This window comes from Loa loa (genome assembly GCF_000183805.2).
Source record: "Loa loa unplaced genomic scaffold supercont3.12, whole genome shotgun sequence".
Lineage (NCBI taxonomy): Eukaryota > Metazoa > Nematoda > Chromadorea > Rhabditida > Onchocercidae > Loa > Loa loa.
In genome coordinates, this window is record NW_018108192.1 from 507323 (window position 1) to 523499 (window position 16177).

Sequence of the window (16177 nt, forward strand, 5' to 3'; positions counted from 1 at the left end):
GGTCGTCTATAAACCATTGTGGTTATTATGAAAGGCATAAGAGGATGAGTTATTTGCAGAAGCGTGGAAATCCAAAGCTAGTAAACAATTTTATGCTTCACTGCGTTTGATGTTCAGTGGATGGTTTCAAATCGATCTCCAAATTAACCAATCCAAATCGCTTTTAATCAAGAGCTAAAAGATTGAAAAACAGTTTATTTAGAGGCAAAGTAGTGATTGCAGTCTAGTCAGGTAAGTTAAAGTTAATTTAATGAGCCAGCCTTTGAAAGAAGTGAGCTAGAAGTAGTCAGTCAGTTTCGAAAACGAAAAACTTCTAAACTTAAAGATTGGCGTATAATGTGGAGAACTTACAAAGAAACAATATACTAAGTTTAATTTTTCCGCTCTAGCAGCCTATTTCGCTGTCTTTCGATTTCTACGTTCGATCCTCATTTTTTTTCCACTATGAAATTCAAGACGTCCCTCCACTCATCAACCAATCTTTCTACGCGAAAAAAAAAACCCGTAAAAACTATCATAGTCACATGATGATGAACAACTAAAATATCAACAATTATATTCTTCACTGCAGGCAAAAGGAGAATTGGAATGTTTTGACAAAGGAAATTTAAATTCTTAATTTCGTTCGAATTTATGCATCTGTCAGGACTAAAAATGATTACTTTGAAATGACAATAGCTATAACCAGCGCCTGATATGTATTATCCGCAAATCTCTGAAATAGGAAATTACAATGAAGAAATCCATGATGTATGCATGCTCAGAAATAAACTTGGAAATAGACATAAAACCATACTTGTACTTTCTTCTAAAATCACAGCAACTTCAGAAGTGAAAGAAGCATCATAAACCCCTTGCATCGAAAAAGTCCTGTTTGCAACAAAAGCTTTCACGGCACTGTAAAAAAAAAAGAAATTAGATGACGTCAAACTGCAACCTACAAATCGTGAATATTTTATAGTGTTATACGAGCAAAGTCTAGTTAAAATTTTGTGCGACAAAACAAGGTGCCGAAAGCTGATATTCTGAACTTCTAAAAGAATTTTTTAAACACAAAATTACATTTACATAATAATTAGAGAAGTGAAAAAACGAGGCTTATATGAATTAAAAATAAAGTAAGTGCCGAATAATAGAATTAACAGGAACATCTTGAATTCGTACAAATCAGCAGGAGTTCATACTTCAATAGCTCTGCTTTTTGACTCGAAGAATGATCCAAAATTCTGATGCCTCTGTTATAACGTTCACCACCTTCATGTAAGGCTAGCACACTGCAGTTTTTCCTGACATAATAATGCACATTGATGAGAAGCATTATATCACCAGGCTAAATGAAATTTATGTTTTAATTCCTAAATTAAAATCCCAAACCGAGAGGCGCATATTCAAATTTCTCAATTCAACATATAATGTCCACTGCTATGTATTCTCGAAACTGCATGAACTGGACTTTTGAAATTGTAGAATCACCTTAACAGTTCTTTTCAGACAATCTCCATGTTCATCATAAAAAACTACATCGCAAAGATATTCCTTAGCCATTGAATTCAATTCTTCATCAGCATGTATCGTTTCAGAAATATTTTCATTCATAAAGAAAAAGAAAAAGAACTGCAATGCAAAAATCTTATCCATTACTGATATAAATAGCCTCTAAGTGAAATTTCTCAAAATTATTTACTAAAAATAGTTCCTTCATATCTAACCAACTATGAACTCCAGGCTTTTACAAGACGAACAAAATCAGAAAATTGAGTGAAACAATTAGTACAAACCTAATTTCTAAGTGAATTCCAAAGGAAGCATATTATTATAACTTGATCATTGAGTCTTCGACTGATATAAACAAATAAAGTGAATCAGATATCTGGGTGGTTTCGTATATTACCCCTATCACTTATGAATATTGATACTGCCTGCAATTAAAGATATGTGTACATTTCGTCCTGGTATGAAAATGAAAAACGATTAAGCAACGTCAAAGCAACAAGAGAAGAGTGACATTTCTGACGATCATGAATATCAATTTTACTTGACTTGCTGAGAATTTGCTTAATTTTTCTTTTACTTCCTCTTAATGTCACAAAATGGAAGCAAAGTAATATTGGAACTTAAAATATTAGTCTAAAGTCGATATCAGTATTGAAATTTCGAATATTTTAGGAAAATCTTGATCACATGTCCTATTATTCTCAGTTTCCATTTAGTTATTAGTTGTTAGCTACAAATTAAAACACTACAATTTAATTTTAATACCTGTACAACAATGTTATGATATTGAAAACGTATGAGTTGATCCAAACGACAAACTGTTTTATTTTCATTATTAAATCCAAGTGTATTGCCAAAAATGGAATTAGCTACAGGCGAGACAACAGGCATATCACTTGAATAACCTTGAACAAGCAGACCTAAAAAAACCTAAAAACAAACAGATATATATTGTAAGATTTCAAGACTGAAAAAAAAAATCATTAATCAATATTTGTTTACTGCAGTTCTTGGATAATTATCGTACCAAGGTAGACTTGGATTTGCTAAACAAATCTAAATTAATCGTGAAAAGCAAGTTAACCGGAGAAATTTAATACATTTACCAACTTGACTGAAGAAATTTAATACATTTGAACATTTAGAGAAGAAACGAAATTCATGCAAGATATTTATTAAGAGTTGGCATCCGAAGACGCGGTATTCCAAAAAAAGACGAAAAACCTTATCAGTTAGTTTAAATTGATCATTTAAAGAACACAGAACCAGTCTTTAAAGTAACCTAAAATAAATTTAATAAGCTATACCATTTTTTGGCAGTTTTCGGATACACTGTAGTTAGCAGATGAGTGGAAAATAATATTGAATGGTTGATATGTAATTAATGCGACAGCGAATCCAGCCACATTCAGTTTTCCATACAACGATGGTGGCCTTCCCCGATTGGTTCGGATCTATCATCATAAAAAATAATTATGGAAGTATATGAGCATTTAATTTTATTTATACGAAATTCACAGGACTATGAGAAAATTGGCATTTATTTTATTGGAAAATGAAATGACAGGTGACCGACCAGGGATCAGAATCACTGAAAACTGCTTACGTGAACTATTCGAATTAATGATGTTGTATTGTCTACTTATTTCCATTCCAGTGATAAGTAACTTACGTGGATATGATTAAGTTGGATAATTTGGTCAGTTTTAATTCTTTGCGGAAATGTATCCGTCAATTCGCTATATACGGTGCATCGTATAAAAGGACCCGCACTAGAATCCCGCAAATATATAACACTGACTATCTGCACTGAAAAATGAAGCAAATTTCAGATGCTTTCTACAAGACAGTCTATAATAGAAATGTTTGAATGAAACAAAATTTAACGGAGAGCCATAACTTTTCTAATGGAAAATAGGCAAATATAAACTGCAGGATGAATACAATATGGCTTTCCTCTATCTTTCATTTTTTTTTTTTTTTTTTGTCTCTAATCAATTCATAAAATTGAATCTTATGCTGACACAGTAAACAAAAGATTGGGACAGAGACAGTTACACTACTGGAATGAACTTACCATTTTCCAAGATATCAACCGACCGGATATTTCTCACTTCAGCAACCTTAGCAAACACATGAATCTGCAAAAGTTTTCATTTGTCGAACTCGGAAGAAAGCTTAAGTAAGAACAAGAACAGAGTGATCACTGAATCAGCTGGTCACCGGTGAATGAGTCGATCAACCCAACAATTAACTTTAATCTTTTCTCAGCAGTCCATTGAATGAAATGAATTACCGCCCAATAACACTCCTTGTACATATTAAAGACAAGGATAGTCGCTGAATTCGAATCGACACTATTTCATGATTCCATGAATCTCCTACTAAATTGCTGGAATGTGACGGGCCGCACCTGTCACCAGATAATAATTAACACTTATCTTTCTTTCCGTGTTGCACTTCCTCAGGTCACTTAGACTCGTATACGAATACTCGTCTGTGGTTGCATAATACCCTATGATGCTTCCTCTTTTTCACAAATTCCAGCTCATTATGCGAGCTAAAAAAAAAGTACCTATTACCATAACATCTTCCATCTACCCGAATTTTGCATTAGAGATAGCAAAATGCGATTTCATTTCGCTATTAATAGACATTAATAGAAACCGAAAACCCTACACCAATCGCTCAATTGCAGTGGGCTGAGATTAGCTCGTGGATTTGCTTATTTGACCTTGACTGAAATGTATCAACGTATGACAAAATGCTCATCGAGTAAACTCGCCTGAGCCCGTTCTTTACGTTGACAAAACTCGCTAATACAATCACAGAACACCTTGCATAGACATTCAGGAATTTATCGACTTGGCCGTACCGCAAATTTCTAAACATGCATTTCACACCAGCTCATGTTTGCTACAGGCTCACCGAGTCATCCGATAACCAGGATTTAACGAAGTCGACAAACCAAAAGAGCCATTTAGAGATATCCCATCAAGGGGAAATTCCGCTGGTTCAATTTAATTCCTTTGATTAAATGAACTAGTCGAATTCAAATTAGTTCCTCCCACTTTAGATTGATTAAAAAAGAGTCCTGTATATTTTTTGATTACATCACAACAAGCATGTACAGCGCACCACGCTATGATAAAGATAACTAAATGCATATGATAAAGGTGACAAATGATAAAGATGACCAAAGACAACAATAATGTAATGAAAATATAGCACAATAGACTGCATATATCTTGAAAATTGATTTGTTTGTACCGATATCTAGTCTTTACAAAGTTATAACATCCCATTATAAACAAAGAAATATAATAAGGAAATATAGTGCTTACAGAAGTTCATAATCACTTACTACGTCTCTACATACATTTGAAAATTTTAAAAAAAGGAAAAATCGCAAAAATTGCAATTTGCTTTCCTGTTAGCATCAAAACTTCAGACTCAGCAAGCAGGCACTAAATGACTATCCAGTTTATAGAAGCTTTTTGAAATTGAAAAAATAAAATACGATAATCTGTAAAAGCAGTATTCAAAGATTTCGGGTAAATCCAAATCAAAAACAATGATTACAGAAAAGAAGCAAATGGCTAGGTGAAATGTGGAAGAATGAATTGTTCGAACCAGTAAAAAAAAGAAATGTCTCGAAAACGATCCCTTCAGTTACTCTAAATTTGGTTAAAAAATCTTGGAAACGAATTAATCCTCATGTCTGAATGTTTCCCTTCTTCGTATCTTCCAGACGTGGAGTTGATCGCTTCTTATACAAATCAGTAACAAATTGCGTGCCTGCTTTACGAGCTGCACGACCGGCAATAGATCGTGGACCAAGATCCCAAAGCTGCAAAGCAGCCAAAGAAGTATGACCGGTTGCGTATAGTGCTTCATGTGCTGTTATCGAAGCTTGATTACCCCATCTGCAAATTCAAATCCGGATAAATAATAAGATATGGAAATTTCAGTAAGCAATAGATAATAATGACAAGTATCTTTAAAGTTTACTTGACACAGAATTTCAAAGAGCACGTTTTTTAATGGCAATGAAAAATTGATCTCCAGATCTGAATGGAAACCTACTTATGCCTCACAGTATCGACCGTTTCATCAGCAATACTTTTAGCCATTGTCTTAGAGACATTTTCGAGAGCAATCCATATAGTACTTGCACTGGTGATACCACTTCCCAATACATAAACTGTGCCATGAACAACACCACTCCCACTACCACCGAGGTGTTTCTCTGCACCAGACGCTAAATTCTTCCCAACTAATATACCCATATCCCCAATTTTATCCACTAAAATGAAGAATTCTTATATTTTTAAGAAATAAGGGAATGAAGCTAGTATTAAAAGATTCATGGAACAGAAATAATTTAAAAAAACATTTGAAATGAATAATATAAGTACACCAGACCCACATAACAGCAATATTTAACTAAAGCTAATGTAATTTCGATCATCTACAGAATGTTACCTGCTACCTATTCTCCTCTCTTCCCCTTTTACCGTAAAAGTGATTTATGGATTGGAAAGAAAATTGTAGTAAATTAATCAATTTATCAATTTACCATCCAATCGACATTTTTAGAATTTACAAACTCAGAATTTTATTAAGCTACCCGCGAAGGAATTGCAATTCATCTTTTTGGGAAATGTGTTAATTACTTAGCTGCTAACTCTATACGATTTTAAAAACCAAAAGAAATACGAAACTTACATAGATACTTTGTGCACTTCGCGACCACTTTGCTACCCTTGTGAACATAATGTATACCGAATCTGATGCCTGAATTTATTTGCAGTGGTTCTTGATCTGGGGCAAGTGAAGACCGAATTTGTGCTGATTTGTCAGACACGATTTTGGATGTCTTCTGGCCAACATTATTTATATTTGTTGCCAAGTAATCACCACCTGTATAGAATTTTGCAAAAATAGATTTTTGTGATCGACTAGTTCACAGGGTTCCAAGTATTTTATTCAAAATACACATCCTAAATTTTCATCTAGAAGAAAAATTCCAACATATGAGGAAAAAATAACCTCTCATCAAGAAATCGCCAATTTTCTGACTAAGATGCTCCCTTTCTTCTTTACTCATTTGGCGAGCAAGTTCCTGGGTTCGTACCTCGGTGTAATGCTTCAATATTGAGTAGAAATCATCTTCATCCTTAGTGTTCAGATTTTTCGGCAAAAGGATCCCAACAAACATATCTGCAACATACAAATGTATAGTTAGCAATACGATTAACTGAAACTCGAAGAGTTGTCAAGATTTAAAGAAAGCTTTTTTTTAAAAAAAGATTTTTTAAAAAAAGCTCAAGAAAAATTCTACTACAAATCTAACGGTATTGCCTGGATGCTCTGGAGTTGGGTTTGGCATTACGTAAGCGCCAAAATCATTTTTCAAAACTGGTGTTTTTCCACGAACCAATGGATATGACCATGGACCAACCTAAAATCATGCAGAAAATAATTATAATTCGTGGCTCTGTCATAAAGGAATGCATGCAATAAATGATCGGACAGTTTCTGCAGTCCTCACAACTAATGCTTGCTTTTCCAATTGCAAGCCAAAACTTGTCTGTCATTTGAAAGCAAATCATGAAACCAAAAAATTGGAATATAAACTACCTTGTCCACTTAAAAGTGGCTCGTATATTTCTATTTCGCACCAGTATTAAAAAAAAAGCATAAATTGAAGACTTTTGAACCTAAACGAAACCTTCGGCTTAAAGGCTGAAAAGGAAAACAGGAATATGCTATTTCATTCGGAGGATGATAAATATCCCTTCGATCTTTAGCCTGCCATAACTGATGACAAGACATACCTGCATAAATGCTTCCATCTGGATAGTTTCTTTTTGATTTGGAGGGAACCGGAAAATTTCTAGAGAAGAAGGAATAGTTGGAGTTGAAGTACTTTCATTCTGAAAATGAATAGGCTCGAAACTTTTAGGTTATCGAGAAACCTCGAGTGGTTTACTTAAAATACATCGTTACACCAACGATAATTTTTCTTCCATCAAACTTACAAATGGTAGCAAAAACTTTAACCTACCTCAACAATGAAGAGCTGTACTCCATCTGGTATGTAATATATCAGATCTGCCTCTATAGTGTGCACTGATTCGATCTGCTTTTTCAACTCCTTTTTGTTATAGAACTAAACATTCGTACTATTTGATTGAATTTTGTTTATTTTCTTTAAGAATCTGTCCAAAGTAGTGATTTCCAACCGATGGTCAGCGAGCACTAATATTACAATATTACTTTAAATTTAACTAGTGCATCAAAAGTTTTTATTAAATATACCTTCAAATTAACAGTATTATTTTTCTGGTGTTCCATGCTATAAATAAAAAAGCCAAAGCGACCCTCCGTCAAAAAAAGGTTAGAAGCCACTATTCTAAAGCGTAGTCAGAAAAGTTCGCGATATGATTTTCAACATAAAAAGTGATCATAAAAAAAGACCTGTTCATTTTCCATTTCAATCTTTTCGCTGTCCAATGCGGCATCTTTGACTTGTTTCTGTCTTTTCTTATTTGCATTTAAATCCTTCATCCTTGCTTCCACTCGACCCTTACCTTCCATTACTACTTTATACATGGCACTTTTTTTGAAGTTCTTTCCCTTCGCTGCTTCTTTTATAAGCAACAAACTTCGATCATAAAATGCCAGTGCATTTTCCTAAAACTCATCTCTTTTAAAAATGAACAATTTTTAGATGATAGCTCATCAGTTGAAAAGCTTTTTCCTCTTAATTTTCCACTGATTCTTTCTCGACTCAGCAATACCAACACATACAAATAAGCAAAACTAACAATGTCGTCGATTTCATCATAGCAAAGGCCTTGTTCCATGCAAGCACACGCTTCACAATACAGTTCACTGATGTCACGATTTGTCGGCATCTTGTATTTATGGTAACACCACAGTTTCACTCTTCTGCTAACAATTTGTATGCACACGCCAATATGTTGTACGTTTACGAAGTCTTACCAAATAGAGTTCAACATCTTTCAACGTTACAACTCCATCGCTTACAAAAAAGATAACAAATTTGGGGGGATGTTACGTACATGATGGCTTCTAACATTAAGCTATTAATGGACAGTTCCTAAAACCACAGCAATTCGTAGTTTGTCCAGATGAATCAGAGCTTAAGAAAGAAGTCAAGTCACTAACACAAGAAAAAAAAGGATCTGAGCACAGTTCTGAAACACATTAGAAGGATACCAAACGAAATTTATATTACAAAAGGGAGAGAGTATGCGTCAAATGATACATACTGTACATACGTCAAATACAAAAGACGCTTGGGATGGGATGTTAGGATAGGTTATAGAGATCAATTGGAAGTAAATATTTCACGCTTAATAGGATAGCAAGTACACAGGAGTTCCTTTCCTTCTAGGCTACAAAATAAGGAAACTACGAAGATCACCTGTAAATCTGTCCTCCTTCTAATTGCATGACACCTGGCATGAGAGGTAGAAATCAATGAAAGGTGCAAAACGATGAAGATGCAGAGTTCTATGTGAGTTAGGTAGGAGGTTGGATAGAGACTGCGTAAAATATAGAAATAAACATCACAAATGTGATCAATGTTCAAAGTAGCGATTTACACTGTTAGACAGGATCGGATTATCCAGATGACAACTGGGCCTTAGGCAGGCTGACAGTCGATTCACACAGATCAAATGGATGAATAATCAGCTTTGATTCGAACATTTCCTTAATAACCGCACCAGTGGATGAATCATCGCTCTTTCTATGCATATTCCTGAGAGTCTCCTACCCTACATTTGTCATCTACTTAAACAGTAAACTCAAACTATACGGAATGAAGTGAACTTATCCAAAAATCACTCCTTCTCCTCTAGCATTCCTACATACCAACTCATTGCGTCATTTAGGGCGTTGAGTCATCAAATCTCTTTCTTAACGAACAAGTATTATTGGATTGTTTGACATAATTGTGTCATTAGGAAATTTGCGATCCTTAGCAACGCTTTGCGATTGTTTACAGCTGGATATATCGTATTTCTCGCCTCAGCTCCTCTGTCAATTTTCGAAAATTGAAGAAAGAAAGGAAATTCCTAGATGATATGAGAGGAAGTCCCATATTTCACGGAAAGTGCATACAATAAATAGTACTGTTCACTCAATAAATTCAACTTCACCAAGTTCAAAATTTCCATAGATGATCTTTTTATCCTTTTTATGTAATACCAACTCGAACGGTAAAAGAGAAACGCATCATGTGCCCTGTGCTGGTATGTCTGGCAGACATGTTCTCCACTGGAAGAGCTAATTGTCGAGATTTTGATTTCTGGTTGGTCTCACAGCGTTTTTGAATTGTTTCGATGTGATAATAATAGTGATTAAGATTAGTCGAAATTTATTCGGCGAAACATCAGGCTAGAGAAAAAGATAATAAAAGGAAATCTAAGGGATGTACCTGTTTTAATTTTTGATTTTATTCATATCCTTTCACGATAACACTGAATGTCAACAATGCTTTCTCAAGTAAACTAGACAATAATTTGATTCCCTTTGCTATTAAACAAACGCTTCAAAAAGATAAAAATCTCAAGATCATCATGCACAGAACGCGAGCAATCTCAGTTATGGAACAGTTTCAACAACTTGTGGCCACTTTTTTTTGAAGAGGGCATTTTGACCATGTCAACTCCTTTTGGGCTCTTCGAACGAAGACCGAATGTACCGGAACGACCAGAATTTTTCATTGAGAAAGCATTTTTATTCACTGAAAGCGATTTAGAAATAGTTTCGCAAAACAAAACAAACTGTCACTCCACCGCCACCGATTACTGCGCTCCACTCCCAACCTCCATTTTACAGCCCCATGAAATTTCGCAGAAAAAATTACCGTGCGGCTCTACTTTATATTATTAGGTGGTACTTCACAAAAAGAGTAAAGTAATCAGGAATATTATTGATGACAAAAAGCTGCACGAATTTTCCGAAAAAATGCACTAGAAAACTGAACCAGTAATATATCGGCAAAACTAGTGCACTACGCTTTCAGCTGATGATTCAAGCAAAATAATTCGTATGTAAGTCTATTGAAGGATACATCACGATTCATTCACCATTTCTTTTATTTTTTTTGATACACTTGCTCATCAGGCTGTTCTTTTAATTTATAATGTTTGTTTCTATTCCCTATCATCCCAAATGCAACAAAAGTTTGCAACGACCCTGCTGCTTTCGAGAATGTATCTCTGTGCCTTTGATTCAACTGAACTATTACTATTCTTCTTTCCCTCCTCCGAAAGATATGTTCATACTGAAATATTAGGGAGGAAACTTACTCGAAGAAGCGATTTCAGAATCGGAAGAACAAAGTCGTGGAGAAGGACTACGTCTTTTGGATCGATCAGTTAAAAGCACTGCGATTGGACGTCTGAAGAGCGCAGCAACTCGTTCCCATTCATCTACAGCTGAGATCTCACCGAACATCACACCAAACCGTTTCGCTAGCTTTTCACCATCTGATTCACTCACCTGCCTAGAAGTATTAGTCTTCAACAGAGAAGTATTCTGTGTATAACTGTCACTGTCAAAATTAACACATCTCTTTACACTGCTGTACTTTGCTAGCTCGCTTCTCTGAATTTTTTTCACAGAAGAGTAAAATTCTCGTCAGTCCACGTGGCATCGATGACTGAAATTTGGTTACCTTGGTAAACTTAAAAAAACTACATTTCCTTAAAAAAACTGAACTAACCAACAAACTGGACTCAAGATTTTTTAGACCACAAAAGAAAACGGCAGATCGATCGGTGAGCAACCGATAAAGAGTAATCTGATGAAGGAAAATCACAGTCCGAGAAGGTTTCTAATTTCCGGTCTAAAAAATTTTGAGTCCAGAAAACTCAGAGACCCAGAAATTTAAAATATGCATGTTTTTAAACATTGAATATCTTGCAAATAATGAAACGGAGTAAATGCTAGTCAGGCATCCTATCATTTCCTCGCAAGAAAAGTGACTTTATAAAGTGAAGTTCTTTGATCGACTTCAATTTTGCAGAACATTTTTCAAACACTTACCGGTAGCGTTCAAGATCAGTCTTATTCCCTACAAGTAAACATTTATGTTGCCGTGAGCAAAGATGATGTTCGTGGGCCGCAATCTGCTGCATTGTCGATTCTGCGTACTGCAGAGACAGTTGTGATGTTATGTCATATACCTCAAAATGGTAAACTCAAAACTTTTTTAGAAATATTTGAAAGATATTAAACTCTACTCCACGACATAACAAAGAAAACTTCATAAACAATCAAAAAGTAGTCCCATGAAGCCGTTGAATTTCATTTTATAAAACTAGCAGTGTCCCTCTTCGTGAAATAATTATCCGTTATTCACTTATAAGAAAAAAGATTGCCATCTTCTTGATGGAATTTATCCAGCCTAGGAACAAAGTAAGGACCTTGACTTTAATGAAAAGGGTTAGATTAAAAGGCTTTTTATGTCAGGAATAGATGAAAAAATGGTCATTTCAATAACGCTAAAATCAATCTACACAAACTGACAAGTCTACAGTAATTTTTCTATTTCAAGAGAACTAACAACGATGTAAACATCAGCCCACGAAAGGTAACGCATCGCATCCCGTCCTGAACCATCCACTGTATCCATCAACCAAACGACCACTGGTTGCGAGAGTAAAACATCTTGACGACAGTAAGTATCTTCTGACGATTTAAAGTTCAAATAACTTATAATTTCAAAATGTATGGAAATAACTTCTTGCTCAGTGTATGAAAAAAGTGAGGACTTTAATGGGATCAAAAATCAAAGCCTTCCTATCATTGATAGCTAGATCTCAAGACAACTGAGATCTTGACATACCAAACCTGTGGAATAAAAGGCAAAAACAAACCAAGGTTTGGATCATACTCGCCAATGAACCGACGCGCTATGTATTTCACTGCCAAAGCTGTGAAGTAAAGAACGGTAACAATGGAAAGAAATATTTGCAAATTAAGCCAAATACAGTACCGGCGTCCACAAGGTGAGGAAAAGATGAGGCAATTTAGAATTTTGAAAGACAGAGCTTAATTCTATTAGTAGAACGCACAGTTTATTAAAAGAAGTGACAGGGAAATTCAGGAAAAGCTCATTTCTAACCGATACAAATACTGTTATTCTGAATAATCTGCAAGAACGAAATACCATTGTACAATGTCAAATGTCAATAAAGCACATTATTAATTCATCTATGAAAAAAAAATGAGAAACCTAACCTTACCACTGCCATTTGTTCTTTCCTTAAATATTAATTACAATAGTGTCCGCAACAGTCGATTAAGTCAGAGTATTCCTTGTAAAGATCTAAATAATGCAATAATTCTCACCCGATTTCCCGCAACCCGTCATCCCAATCAAAGCCACATGCATTTCAATGACTGATGAACACATCATCTTTTGCTTGCAAAATTGAGAAGTTCTAAGTTGCTGCTCAGTGTTCTCCGTGAGAGAAATAAAGGAGTTCAATGAAAATCTTGCTCAGAAGCACTTCACAATCCTTGCATCCCAAACGTCAGCATCAGAGGTGGAAATGACAGCAGATCCTCTTCATTCTCTACCATAGGTGTAATAATCTTAATATCTTGTGTAATAATCTTAATATCGGCCCCTCAAACACCAAAACGATTCTATTCTCTTTCCATAATGTTCTATTCCACAGTTAAACTATCCCTAAGCCATATTTATTATGACTCCTTAAGTACGATAAGCTAAGATTCATTTCTAATAAAAATTAACCAGCAAATCGGTAAAATGAGAGAAGCTGAAGGAAAATTTAATGATTTACTGACATATTTCAAATAATGAGGATACGCTGTCAGAGATCAAAAAGATGAATTGAATACTTCTAACAATTAATGGTAACAAAACACAGTATATACAACAGAAACAAGCAAAAAAAAAAAACGGTGATTTAATTTTGGAAAAGATGGATTTTTCATGCCGGGTCGTCTACGGTAATAAATGATGGTAAGTGGAAAGTAGCATTGCCAAAGCCACGTGTGCGATCGACTGAAATAGCGAATGGATCTGTCGGATGAAAGAGAAGCTGAACAAAACGACCTTGATTGAGATTCATTTCGAACAACGGCAAACATGTCAGCCGAGAAAAAAACCTAAATTTAACATTGTTTTCACGGTTTCGATGCTAAAAAGTATTACTATAGTAATATCTACAATCCTTAAAATTGTATTTCTTAGTTCCTTTCGAGGGGACTCAACTCTCAAGATTGAAAAACCAATTTCTGAAAAGGGAAATTTTGACTCAACTCTCAAGATTGAAAAACCAATTTCTGAAAAGGGAAATTTTTTTTAGAAATTTTCTAAAATTCCCTACCATCCTAGTTAGAGATGGAGAAAACAGAAAATTTACTAAGTGTTTAAAAATGGTACTCTACTGATTTTGTTACAAACTTACTTAAAAAGCTGTGCACTAGAGAAATAAGCGTGAGGAATCATTCTATCAGTAACGCTTTTAAGAGGGAAATTGGTGAAATGTAGAAAAAGCAGAAACAAATTTTATCCATCATAACAGAAAATTATTCAAGTGATACTTGACATGTCTTAGTTTCATTAAATAATACGCCAACTGAAATTTCAATAGATCTCAATTCCCTTAATACTAAAAAACATGAAACAATAAAATTGGTAAATCCTAACCGAATTACTTCACTGTCAGCTAATTTGGCCCGTTCAATGAGTGTAATCAATCGATCGTCAAAGCGAAACATTGATGGATCCAAATATGGAGTTTCTACAGGAACATAAGTGAATGAATAAGGCAACTGACATATAATACGTCTCCGTGTTTCCCTATCAGATCCTGTAACTAATATTTTTAGTTAAACGTCAAATATATGAATCCCTTTTATACTATCCATTACAAATACATTACTGGCTAATTACTAATTTTCCAATACACTTGTGTGTAAAAGTGAATGAAACTTCTGAATGAAACTGATGTGCAAAAATGAATGAAACTGATGTGTAAAAGTGAATGAAACTTCTGGACTTTCCCATATGAAGAAATCTATAGAAAATGTCCTATTTGTTATGCGGCTATGTCTTATAGTACTGCAACAAACAATTTGTTCAATAACCACGAAAGAATCGTTCACTACCCTGGAGCCATTTCATACTCTACACAGAGGCCTTCAAGACTCCCAAAGTGTCATTTATCAATTATTTAAACTATCCCTCAGCTAAGTTGTCGGGTATGCACTCCCTAAATTCCCTTAAATGTCCTATGAAGTTATTTTGCATAATTCAAGCATAATAAATTAAATAAAAGCATTTCAATTGGTAAATTCGAATAAATTCATCAAGATTAACCTCCTCGAGCATCAGTAAGTGCATTCTTCATACGCTGGTAAGCCACCAGTGCTTGTTGGCAATGTTGAATAGTGCAAGGAAAACGATTTGATGAAACATGAGCATACTTCAGTTCTTCTTGACATTTTTCTACCATTTTCAAAAAATTCGTTGAATAGCGATCGAATGCACCCAGGACATCACCTCTTTGCCAGTCCAACAATACGAGTAATAATGGGTAACTGCCAATTCCTGGGGTCGCAGCAAACGCCTCTATAAGAAATGCCATATGAACGCATGATCAAGTTAATAAATATTTTCGCAAACATAATATAGCTAAAACCAAGGAATTAAGGTCGAGAAACTGGTACCTTCGTTCACAAAACGGATCAGTATAATGCTTGGAGTGACCAACTGCATTTGCCACATTCTTAGCGAACGAAACTGTGCGAAAGTGTGCAAAAAATTGTCAACTTGAGTTGAATCTGTACATCGATGATAAAGGTACGCCAAAATCCGTTGCTTTATTCCTATAAAATCCTCAAATTTTATATTCACGTTCAGGAGTAAAAAAAGTGCTATTAAAAACTGCATTTGATGATTATTTATTTCATTATGAAAATCATTTAAACATCATAAAATAGATAACAAATATAGAACGAAAGATCTTCACAGGCTATTAGCTTGCCGAAAAGATAATACTTCGTTTTCGTCAATTAAGATTAAATCAAATCATCCGCAACATAACTGCTGAATAAAATCAAACGGAATTGTAAGAATGTCCACAGTCATATTCTTATTAATAGGCCTACATGCAAACGCCAATGTGAACTCCATTTTATTAGCATGGAGTCACCATATGAGATGCTGAACACTACCAGATTCGTGCCATATAAAGAACTCATGAAATGAAACTGTGTAGTAACACTATCTCATTGGTTTTCCAAAAAATTATTAAATGATAAGAACTTGAGCAATAAGAATGTGATAAAATACCTAGGTAAAAATCTTCTTTTGATAGAAAATGACAAACATTCAACTGTTTCAAGATTCAAAGGACAATTAAATGGCGGAATAAAAACCAACCACTAAGGACAACATCTGTGGTAGGACTATCCGGACTTTTCTCAGCTGCCATTACAAGGTCTTCATCGTCAGCAAATAAATACCTGAAAATCCCACAAACTAAATTTCAAAATTTAAATAAAGCTCTTTATTAATATAGAAGAACTCAAAATGAATTTTCTGAATCTTTTCCAGATATACTTCTCAATTACTACCATATATATATATATATATATATAT

General features: G+C 34.6%; 4 protein-coding genes across 4 annotated transcripts in view; all 4 read right to left on the minus strand.

Moving 5' to 3' along the window:
* Positions 1 to 658: 658 nt before the first annotated feature.
* On the minus strand, positions 659 to 3814 carry LOAG_06913 (hypothetical protein; the record flags this gene model as incomplete). Its single annotated transcript, XM_020447282.1, has 10 exons — positions 659 to 715; positions 792 to 897; positions 1185 to 1330; positions 1474 to 1640; positions 1892 to 1919; positions 2260 to 2424; positions 2802 to 2948; positions 3167 to 3303; positions 3572 to 3635; positions 3791 to 3814. The coding sequence occupies 10 exons, from the start codon at positions 3812 to 3814 to the stop codon at positions 659 to 661; spliced, it is 1041 nt and encodes a 346-aa protein (XP_020302471.1).
* A 1217-nt stretch (positions 3815 to 5031) lies between these two features.
* LOAG_06914 (hypothetical protein) lies at positions 5032 to 8551 on the minus strand. The gene is made up of 9 exons (XM_020447283.1): positions 8328 to 8551; positions 7978 to 8193; positions 7565 to 7669; positions 7335 to 7433; positions 6859 to 6958; positions 6547 to 6717; positions 6223 to 6417; positions 5581 to 5800; positions 5032 to 5420 (listed from the first exon to the last, which is right to left on the minus strand). Exons 1-9 carry the CDS (start codon positions 8415 to 8417, stop codon positions 5210 to 5212), a joined length of 1407 nt encoding a protein of 468 aa, XP_020302472.1. The 5' UTR covers positions 8418 to 8551; the 3' UTR covers positions 5032 to 5209.
* Positions 8552 to 9899: 1348 nt separating this feature from the next.
* On the minus strand, positions 9900 to 13073 carry LOAG_06915 (Ras family protein). The gene is made up of 6 exons (XM_003142449.2): positions 12892 to 13073; positions 12417 to 12473; positions 12104 to 12228; positions 11584 to 11723; positions 10845 to 11041; positions 9900 to 10276 (listed from the first exon to the last, which is right to left on the minus strand). Exons 1-6 carry the CDS (start codon positions 12956 to 12958, stop codon positions 10131 to 10133), a joined length of 732 nt encoding a protein of 243 aa, XP_003142497.1. The 5' UTR covers positions 12959 to 13073; the 3' UTR covers positions 9900 to 10130.
* A 373-nt stretch (positions 13074 to 13446) lies between these two features.
* The window catches only part of LOAG_16674 (hypothetical protein), a gene marked incomplete at its 5' end in the record, with an annotated part of 5225 nt that continues 2494 nt past the window's right edge, over positions 13447 to 16177 (minus strand). Inside the window, 5 exons of the mRNA XM_020449325.1 lie at positions 13447 to 13677; positions 14222 to 14384; positions 14894 to 15145; positions 15244 to 15402; positions 15959 to 16041. Coding sequence (XP_020307188.1) covers positions 13500 to 13677; positions 14222 to 14384; positions 14894 to 15145; positions 15244 to 15402; positions 15959 to 16041 — 835 coding nt within the window. The 3' untranslated portion in view covers positions 13447 to 13499. The remainder of the gene's footprint in view (positions 13678 to 14221; positions 14385 to 14893; positions 15146 to 15243; positions 15403 to 15958; positions 16042 to 16177) is intronic.